General features: G+C 38.5%; 1 protein-coding gene across 1 annotated transcript; it reads left to right on the top strand.

Annotated features, from left to right (window-relative positions):
* Window positions 1–7,468: 7,468 nt before the first annotated feature.
* LOC107154188 (lithostathine-1-like) lies at window positions 7,469–9,743 on the top strand. Its single transcript, XM_015499782.1, has 5 exons — window positions 7,469–7,532; window positions 8,118–8,236; window positions 8,560–8,697; window positions 9,340–9,451; window positions 9,676–9,743. The coding sequence occupies exons 1-5, from the start codon at window positions 7,469–7,471 to the stop codon at window positions 9,741–9,743; spliced, it is 501 nt and encodes a 166-aa protein (XP_015355268.1).
* The last annotated feature ends 744 nt before the right edge of the window (window positions 9,744–10,487 follow it).

Raw genomic sequence — 10,487 nt, 5'->3', positions numbered from 1 at the left:
TTTCTTGTTTTTAACCTGTATCTGCCAGCCATGAAGATCTGGCCTATTTCTCAGCTCACTTCTCCTATGGAACACTTAGCCATGTCCAACAATGCCTTTCCTTTACGGTGTAGCAACTATATGTGCTACCAACTTCACCTTGATGTGATGACTAGTCCTGCATGGGACCAAGGAGAGTCTTATTATTCTTCCCTTAGGGAGAGCTGAGCTTTTCAAGAACCTTTCTCAAATGGGCAGTGGGATCTTAAGACAAATATTCTACAAAAACACATATAAAATGCTCTGTAGTTCAAGATGACTATAGATTGGGGAATCTTGAAAGCTTAAGAAAATAAGCTTTAGGAGAAAACAAACCAGAGCATCATAAAAATTGGGGAATAGATTATCTGATTTAATTAACCTATCGTCAGGAATACTTAAAGGAAGAAATTTTAGAATTTTTCTATTTTTTTAGAGTTTTTCTACATTTCTAAAGACATAACATTTTTTTCCAAGTGCTGATTGTTAAATATTTGAAATCATTTAACATTTTTGGTTGAAAGACACTGTTCAAACTGACTATCTTACTTGTATCTCAGATCCTCTCAGAGGTACTAAAGTTCTAGAGTGTCTCCAAGATTCTAACAGAACTTTGAATGTTCAGTGCTGCTGACATCATAATCTGTGTTCATGTAAAAGAAGAGAGGATAAGGCTGAGAGTTCATTGAGTGACTAGCAGTTGCTCAAGTAAGATTGAGAAGACAGGTACTGACCATAGCAGAATAGAGGAGGTCACTTTCTGGCTGATCTGGGGTGATAAGCCAACAAAGTAGGTAAGTAGCTTCTCAGTAAGGTGAGTGGGGAGAAAAAATATAGTGTACTTAGTGGGGGAACTTTACTAGGAATTAATACTAACATTTAAAGTAGATTAGGGACTCAGGAGGGTTGGGTATAATAGAATAAGAAACCACCTGTTTTGGTGCCACCACTGCCAGCACCTGCCAGAGCAGTTCCCTCATGGGCAAAGTCGATGGATAGCAGAGTAAAGGGAACCTGAATTTTTAGGAGGTCTGTGATGTGTCTTGGTATGAAAAGATCAGAGATCAAAGATATGACCAGGACCCAGAAAGTGTGTGGTACAATACTCTCATTCAGAAAAGAAACCATGTCTCTCCAAGCTGCCCCACAGAGAGCAGAGACAGTAGCCCTATTACAGTCTCCATGGGAACCAGAGGCTGTGGGTGCCAAGTCCTGGCAAACTTGAGCTCCATCTGAAAAACAGGCCTATCAAAGTCACATCTAGAGTGTGCCTAAGAAAGAGACCTGGAGAGGGTTTTATACAGGGGAACATGGGTGGTGAAAACCCACTTGGCTCCCCATACCCCCTTGAGACCAGTGACTTGCAGGTCTGTTTGGGAGGGGTCAAGCCTGACTGGGAATTCAAAAGGGTGGGGTCTGGAATAAATAAGTTTGGGGACTAAATAAGAGAGTCCAGGAAAAGCGAGCCCCAGGGGTAATGGAGGGGGGAGGCAAAGGATTGGCCCCTCTGCCATAGGAGTGGAACCAAAGGGATATTCCTAAGGTTTAGTCTTCCAGAATGGACCACAGCTGCTAGGCCCTGGAGGCACACTGATTCAAAGTTTCAGACCAATCATCATTCAACAAAAACCTGAGTAAATCTGGGCCTAAACCCCACCTTATAGAGCTCTACCTACAGGCACTTCTCTCACAGAACACTACAGTGACCCCTCCCCCCCCCCAGGGTGGAGCAGACATCATAATCCAGCCCACTCTAAGATGGCCGACTTGAGAGGAAACTCAAAAATGGGAAGGACTTGACAGCCTGCAGCCAAAACTCTTGTACATACTCCATATCTCAGTAAGAAATGGAAAGATATTTGGGAATAGACAATGGACAGACATTCTCATTGACAATTTTTGACCACTGCAATGGAAGAAAATCCTTAATGTCTCATCCAGAACCTTGTGAGCTGAATGGTTTATGGATATTTATACAAATACATATTTATCTTTTTTCCTCATTTCTAGCATTTTTTGAAGGCAGTTATTTTTGTATGGCTTAGTCTTTTGAGGGGCCAGTATGATTAGTATATTTTGGTTTTGTAGGGTTTTTTCTCTCACTTAGCTGTTTCCCTTGATTCTCTTTTTTACTAACAGCTAAATTCTAATTCTCTCTCTCTCTCTCTCTCTCTCTCTCTTTAATATTTTTTTTTACTTCTGTATTCTCTCCTCCTCCTTCATATTCCTCACATCCTACATTTCTTCTGTTTACTTTTCAAAACTGTAACCATGGGCAACAGCTGATTACATCATTTATGTTTATTATGACAACATCATACATATCATAGTAGGAATTATTTGGTTTGATGCTATATCTCATTTGCCTTGGTGGTTAATATTTGTCTCCCCCTAAATTGTGAGGTACTGGGAAACTTCAGAGATACTCTAAGTTCAGAGTAGAAACTCCACTGCCTTAGATCCATTCTTTTAGGTGGGTAGACACACAAATAACATGAAAAAGCAAGAGGACTTATTGTCCCAAATAAACCAAAATATCTTAGTATCAGAACCCACCAACAACCCAGTTGAAGAAATGTGAGAGAAGGAGTTTAGAAAGTTACTAGTCAAACTGATCTGCTAGGTAAAAGATCATGTAAGGAGTGAAATTAGAAAATATAGGAAGCAAAAAATCAATAAGAGATTCTAAAAAAATATAAAATGAAAATCCTCAAGATGAAGGCATCAATAAACCAAATTAAAAATTTAATGGGGGATGTATCACTAATAGACTAGAACAATTGAGTTTCAGGCAACAAAGACAAAATATATAACCTTGAAAATAAAATTGATTGTGGAGAAAAGATGTTAAGAGACCATGAAGAGAATTTAAAGAAATATAGGATAACACAAAAAGATCAAATATAAGAAAAGACCAAATATAGATGAAGACTAAGAAATACAATTCAAAGAATGAACAATCTTTTCAATGAAATAATATCAATAAATTTGCCAAATATTAAGAATAAAATGGAAAATCAAATATAGGAGGCTTACATGATCTCAAATATACAAAACTACAAAGAACCACACAAGAAAAAATTACAGGTCATATTTGGAGGAAAACCAATCTGGATTTCAGCTGATTTCTCAACCTAGACCCTCAAAGCTAGGAGGTTTTAGAACAACGTATACCAAACTCTGAAACAAAATGGATGGAGACCAAGAATACTATACCCAACAAAATTAAGCTTTAGATTCGATGATGAAATAAAAATATTCCACAATAAACAAAGTTAAAAGAATTCACAACTAGAAAGCCTGCACTAAAATCATACTCAATATTTTATGAAGAGAGAGAAAAAAAAACTAAAAACCAGCAAAGGGAAGGAACTACACTAGAAGAATAATCACTATCAAAGAAAACTAATTTGAATTAGAAACCAGAAATAAATCAAAATGGGAATAAAACCATTTCTCAATAAAAACATTGAATGTAAATGATTGATTACAAATAGACTAGAAGATTGGATTAAAAAACAAGACCCAACAATATGTTGCCTCCAAGAGACTCAACTTTATAGGTAAAGACATCCACAGACTGAAGGTAAAAGAATGGGGAAAAAATACAAAAGAATATTACTGGGTGAATTTAACATGCCTCTAACATTACTTGGTAGATTTTCCAAAGAAAAAATAAACAAGCTATAGAACCAAAAATACAATTAATAATTTAGATTTAGCAGATAATTATAGACTATTTCATCCATCAATAACTGAATACACTTTCTGCTCAGCAGTACATGGATTATTTTCTAAAATAGACCAGGATTATTTTCTAAAATCTTAGGCCAGAAAGCAACTCTTACCAAATAGAATGCAGGTACTGTCTATTTTTTTTTTTGTATTTTATGAGATCATAATGGAATGAAATTAAAGACATACCCACATAAATAGTTATCTAGGGGCTGGGATTGTGGCTCAGTGGTAGAGCTCTCATCTAGCATGGGCAAGGCCCTGGGTTTGATCCTCAGCACCACATAAAAATAAACAAAATAAAGGTATTGTGTCCAATTATTTCTAAAAAATAAATAACTATATTTATTTTTTAAATTTATTTTTATAATAAATTATAAATAATTTTATAAATTTATTTATTTTTTAAATTTATTTTTAAATAGTTATCTCATACTAGACAAAGGCACCATAAATATACATTGGAGAAAAAATAATCTTTTCAACAAACGGTGCTGGGAAAACAGGAAATCCATATATAGTAGATGGAAATTGAATCCCTATATTGTACCCTGCACAAAACTCACATACAAAACCATGTTGAAAAGATAGCGCACCATGATCAAGTGAATTTCATCCCAGGGATGCAAGGTTGTTTCAACATATGAAAGTCAATATATGTAATTCACCACATCAATAGATTTAAAGGCGAAAATAACATGATTATCTCAATATATCCAGAAAAAGCACTTGACAAAATATAGCACCCATTCATGTTCAAAACACTAGTAAAACTAGGCATAGTAGAAATATACCTCAAACTTATAAAAGCTATGTATGTTAAACCCAAGGCCAATATCATTGCAAATGGAGAGAAACTGAAAGCATTCCCTCTAAAAACTAGAACAAGTCAGGGATCTTTCACCACTTCTATCCAACATAATCCTTGAAACTCTAATCAGATCAATTAGGATCCTAATTAGCAAAAGATGTACTCCATGTATGGTATAAATATGTCAAAATATACTGCCATAAATATCTAAAATAACAAAATTTTAAAAAAAGAAGGTTGCTGAAAGCAGGCAATAAAATGTAGGCAGGGAAAAAAATGATGAGAAAAAATAAGAAACAAAACATATCTCTGCTCTATAATTCTACCTGTCCTTCCAGACTCTGAATAATGAAACATATCAAATCAAGAGGTATATATACCACAGAGAGAAGGGCAGTCAAGGCTTAGATAATGATTCCATACTGAGAAGGGTAGAGGCTTCTCAAGAGAGGCCTTACTCAGCTAGCCAGTCTCTGAGAGTCGGAGATGGGGAGATATCATTCATCTCATGGATGTAGTCAAGCTAAGCAACATAAAATCCAGTCATGTCCAATTAAGTGCACTAGAAACTGAAAGAAAATCAAGAAATACTCCAGCAACATAAGACTTATGTCTTACGTTTCACATAAGATGTGAAAATGCTTGGTATGAGAATCTTCCTAAGAACCATTCTTAGACTAGAAGGGTAGAATTTTTCATAGCTCTTTAGCATGGAAATGTGGGTTTTCATTCAGCTTCTGTCAAGAATAAGGATTAGCAGGAATAACTTGAAAAATCTGTATTTACTCAAAAGATATCAAAAGAAGGGGTCATAAGTTCCAAGTCCTTGAAACTGGTGGTTGGATGAAGAAGAGGAGAATTAGTTAAAAGGACATGCAATGCCACAGAAGAAAATTTTCAGGTCTCAAGTCCTTTAGACTCTTTGGCAAAGGAATTCTTGAAGATGCAATTGAAGTCACTAATCAGTTGATTTGGTCTCAATAAAAATGGAGATTTTGAGGATATTTTTATGGTGGAACCATCTAATTACATGAACCCTTTAAAATCTGAGAATTTTCTTTGACTGGTGGCACAAAGGGAAGTCATAAAATTTAAAAGTAGCAAAATGATTCATGGTCCCATTGATGGTTCAGAAGAATGGAGATGGCCTTTTGCCAAAAGGCCAACAGCCAGTGAGGAAATGGGAACCTCAATGTTGTCACTGTACAACTGAAAGAAACTGAGTTTAGTCAATAACCTGCATGAGAATGAAAATTTGAAACACAGCAAAGTTACAAACTAATTCACTAGCTTTCCAGGGGAAGAAGCATATGAGACATAGCCTGGACCTCCTGTGAGTCATAATTACCCTCTCTAAGGACCCAAGGACTAGATAATGCTAAAATCTTAATAAATTTTAAGCCATCTTCTGGTATATCTGAAGCCTATCTCAGTCCATGCTTAAGGAAAACTTTGTGGAGAAGAGTTCCCAGGTCTGAACTTGCTTTCTTATAAAAATGGTAAAAATATTAAAGTTTAAAATAACCAATAGGAAATTTTAGCAGATGTCAGAATCTGAGGGCAGGTCTAATTAGGGAGATTCTATGAAAGTACTTTGATGACCTGGTGCAGATAAAAAAAAGACTTTCATTGATCTTAAAGTGTACTTAACAGAAGAACAGCATGAGTTTTCTAGCTGCTTGTGAGATGTCAATGTTCAACTGATTGCATGGTTTTGAGAGTGCAGGAAGATAACAGTGCTATACAAGCAGAAGGCTTGTCAGTAAACTGACATGGCAGAAGGGATGACAAAACAGGGCCTGAGCAGGAATCTGCAAGTGGGAGATATTCAGAGACAAGAGAGAGAGAGAGAGAGAGAGAGAGAAGAACACAATGTTAAAAAGAAAGCAAGGAAAAAAGTAGAGTCAAAAAAAAAAAAAAAAAAAANAAACTAGGCATAGTAGAAATATACCTCAAACTTATAAAAGCTATGTATGTTAAACCCAAGGCCAATATCATTGCAAATGGAGAGAAACTGAAAGCATTCCCTCTAAAAACTAGAAAAGAGTTGTGTTTCGCCACCTTTTCTTTCACAGTATGATGCTGGACAAGTCAAACATGTACTTGATTTTTAAACTACTTTACCCACTTCCTCATCAAGAATGCTCTTGTCCTACTGCCTCCCCTGTCCCTGGCTCCTGCAGACTGGCCTCTCCAGGCTCACACACTCTTGTTCCCTCTTCCTGCTGCTCTCCCCCTCTCATTAGCCCTTGTGATTTCCAGGGCCATGGGAACTGGGCATCTGGTTGCTTCTAGGGAAGGAGAAAGCCTGCCTTTGATTTAGAACATTTGCCAACCTCTTTATGGGAAGGGGGACCTCATCTGTAACCATTCCCAGAGTACACCAGAAAGGAGGGTACTCATGATGCCAGGAAGTGTGACATGGCCCTATGTAGGCACTGTGACACTCCTTGTCCCTTTATTTGCTCATAATGTGGCTCTTTCCTCAGATCCTGCTCTAAAGGACCTATCATTGACTGGCCTGATCTCACAATTCAGACGCAGCCAACAGGTAAATGAGGTCTTCTAAAACAGCCTGCTCCACTTAACATCTTGGGGAAGATAAAAGGGTGTTTTTTTGTACAAAAACCTAAAGTTCTAGAAGTACTGAATCAGCCTTAGCCACAGTCAGAGCTGTCTTTCAGTTACTTGGTCTGTATAATGCATAAACTCTTAAGAGAAGTATTTGAAGGTATGGGTATCTCAGGGGGTCTTCTTGCTTTCAGGAATTCGGGGGCGGGGGGAGGTGGTATTTGAAAAAGATAATAGGTGCTTTGGATCTCCATTTCTAGAACCCTCTTTCCTGTTTTCTTTAATAGAGATTGTAGATTTGCTCCTGAAGTAGGAGACTCTCTGCTTCTCAATATGGCTCAGACCAGCTCATGCTTGATGCTGATCACATGCCTGATGTTCCTGTCTCTGAGCCAAGGTAAGCTTTCATGCCCATGCCCACTACAACTAGGACCTTATGTCTCTCCCAGCTCCCCAGTCACCCACTACCTGGGAAAGATGGAGTCAACATAAGAGGTTATTTATCAATGATCATTATTGCTGCTTTAACCCCATTCAGGCACTCTTACCTTGTTAGGGAGTTTGAGAAGAATTTAGAATTACCTTTTGCATGACCACCGCAGCTGGAATTAGTTCATCTTATTGGCGGGGCCAGGGAGGTCTATGTGCAAAGAGGGGTCATTAACATGATCGAGAACAGACAGGAGACTTGTGTAAGGAAAGCCAAAAGAGAGGCTTGATAAGTAGAAGCCAGAGCCCCAGAAAAGAAGGGGGAAAATTGGAACAACTATCATCAGCCAGTTCCTTGAGAGGTCTTGTCTTAAGGAAATTAAGCCTGATAAAGAAGGAGCTAGGATGCAAGAGGAGAGAAGTAGGCAGCTACTCTGTGCCTGCAGCACTGTATGTTCATATTCTTATAAAGGAATCTCAAAAGCTCCGACCCTCACCTTCCAGTCTTTGCCCTGCCTTTGTTAATCTCCTTTAATTGCCTCTTCTTTTCCAGGTCAGGATTATGAGGAACACCACCCCATTCACCATATCAGCTGCCCAGAAGGCACCCATTCATATGGCTCCCACTGCTACTACTTTTATGAAGACCGTTTGACCTGGATTGAAGCAGATGTATGTGAGGAGAGAAAGTAGGAGGGGGATGCACACAAATTTAGAGGCATTTGCTGTTTTCTGGTGCTCTTGGTGGCTTCAGTGAGATATAAGACTGATCACTTACTCACCTGATAACTCATCTGAAATATTCCCTTCTGCATTGTCCTACCACCTTGTACCTTCCCAGTACAGGGCTGCGGGTGGTCAGTGACAGCATCATCAGGAACCCTTTCTGTATTGTCCTTTTTCTGCCACATCCCTTGGGAGGAGGACCCAGTATACTGCTCAAATCTTGCTCTTCCATTGAGTACTCCATTTTCTCTCCCCTCTATCCCCTGCAGCTCTTCTGTCAGAACACACATGCAGGCCACCTGGTATCTGTGCTCACCCACTCTGAGGGCAACTTCGTGGCCTCAATGATTAAGGAGAGTGGTACTACAGACTCCAGTGTGTGGATTGGCCTCCATGACCCCAAAAAGGTCAGTCTGCAACTGATTTTTTTCTCCTAATGATCACGTTTGAGAGGGAATGGGCAGAACTAAGTCGGACAACTCAAGAACCAGCTTGTATAATTTCCTTAAAAAAATCAACCTCTGTCAGGCTCCTAAAATGCATGAGGAGTTTTGGAGACCATTGGAAATAGCTGAGATTCGATTTCCTGGGTGTTCCAGGCATTCATGGATTTTGTCATTCTCTTACCTACTTTGTTATTATTTGTTTTAAAACAGAGCCCTTTCAGACTATATGGATAAAAAGACTAGTAGAAGAGAATCTATGACTGGCATTTGGGGAATCTGGTGTTACACTAAACAAGATAGCAATGGTGAATTTATCCCAAATTATGAGAGTTGTAGGAAGGAAATATCAGGAACCGCTTTCTGTAACCTTTATGGAGCTCTATGAAATTCAGAACACTTGTTATTTGTAGAGGCAAGGGGAGAAGTTGGACATTCCAAGAAAGGATAAGCTTAGAGCTAGGGCAGAGGAAAGGATTCGATATTGAGGAGGAGGATGAGTTTTATTTTGTCATATATCTTGGCCCATTTCTGAGAGTCCATACATGGTAGGTATTTCTATCTCTTTCTGAGTTACTTCTGAATTATCTGGTCTTTTCCCACTAGATCCACCTTTGGCACTGGAGCAGTGGGTCCCTGTATACCTACAAAGCCTGGGCCCCTGGATCCCCAAACATTGCTAACCGTGGCTACTGTGTAAGCGTGACTGCAAAATCAGGTAAGAGGCAGAGAATCCACACATTGGTTGTCGTCCTCTTCTGCTGCTTAGCTCTGGGAAAAGACCTGGGATTGTGGGGATAAAGGAAGCAGAGCTCCTCATCCAGGAAATGGAATCATCCTTCCCCTTGGTTCCTTCTCCTGAGTCCTAGAGTCAGGAAAGGAGTTGGGTGGGTTACACTTTTTCTGATTCTCCCAGGTTAACTCTTCTCATTGGTTTTACAGGATTCAAGCTATGGAAGGATACCAATTGTGAGGCTCATATGTCCTTTGTTTGCAAGTTTAACAGCTAAAGTTCCTGAAATTACCATAAAGTCAAAAATTAAACAAGACCCATCCAAACAATATCCCCTGTTCCCTGCTGAATTTGTTCCCCTCACCTTCAGTACCTTTCCCTACCCCAGTCTGTGAATCCCTGCAAGAATAAAAATATGTTTCTTCCCATTGTGCTGTCTTCTGCATTGACTATGTCCACTGCCAATGCTTGGGTGGTTGTGATGGAGATGACTGTAAGACACTAGAGCATGCTCGTGCTAGCGCCTTGACACTTTTAGAGCTCCACCCAAATAGTGTAAATGTTGGTTTATGAACTGGCTCTGGCCTTATTTATAATGAAGTAAACAAAATATACAGGATAATTAATTATGTCTTTAAAAATCCTATATCCAAATACAATCAAATTCTGAAGGTACTGAGGGTTAAGTTTTTTAAAATTAATTTGTTGGGGCACAACTCAGCCCCAAACACAAACTTTATCAATGATACCATTAAGTGTGATTTTATTTTAAAAGTCCCATAAAAGGGCATGGATTGTGTCAATCTGGATTATAAAACCAATAGAAATGAGATCCAGCATATATATGTATCCACAGGAGACATGATTTATATTCAAAGAAACAAAACAAATAGTTTGAAAGAAAGAAAAATACATATCATGTAAACAGCAACCATGAGAACATTGTGTCTTTATCAGTATTTGGCATATTAGAATCAAAACAAAGTTTGCTGGAGAAAGAGCACTTTATTATGATTAAATG

The sequence above is a fragment of the Marmota marmota genome, unplaced genomic scaffold (genome assembly GCF_001458135.2).
Source record: "Marmota marmota marmota unplaced genomic scaffold, marMar, whole genome shotgun sequence".
Taxonomy (NCBI): domain Eukaryota; kingdom Metazoa; phylum Chordata; class Mammalia; order Rodentia; family Sciuridae; genus Marmota; species Marmota marmota.
The sequence above is the reverse complement of the archived record's forward strand: the minus strand, read 5'-3'. Positions and strand labels throughout refer to the sequence as shown.

What these genes read in the sequence shown, in the direction of transcription:
- LOC107154188 (XM_015499782.1), top strand. Translation starts at nt 7,469, where the DNA reads ATGGCTCAGACCAGCTCATGCTTGATGCTGATCACATGCCTGATGTTC. An exon ending in GTTCCTGTCTCTGAGCCAAG is followed by an intron (nt 7,533 to 8,117) that starts GTAAGCTTTCAT and finishes CTTCTTTTCCAG; the next exon opens with GTCAGGATTATGAGGAACAC. An exon ending in TGACCTGGATTGAAGCAGAT is followed by an intron (nt 8,237 to 8,559) that starts GTATGTGAGGAG and finishes TATCCCCTGCAG; the next exon opens with CTCTTCTGTCAGAACACACA.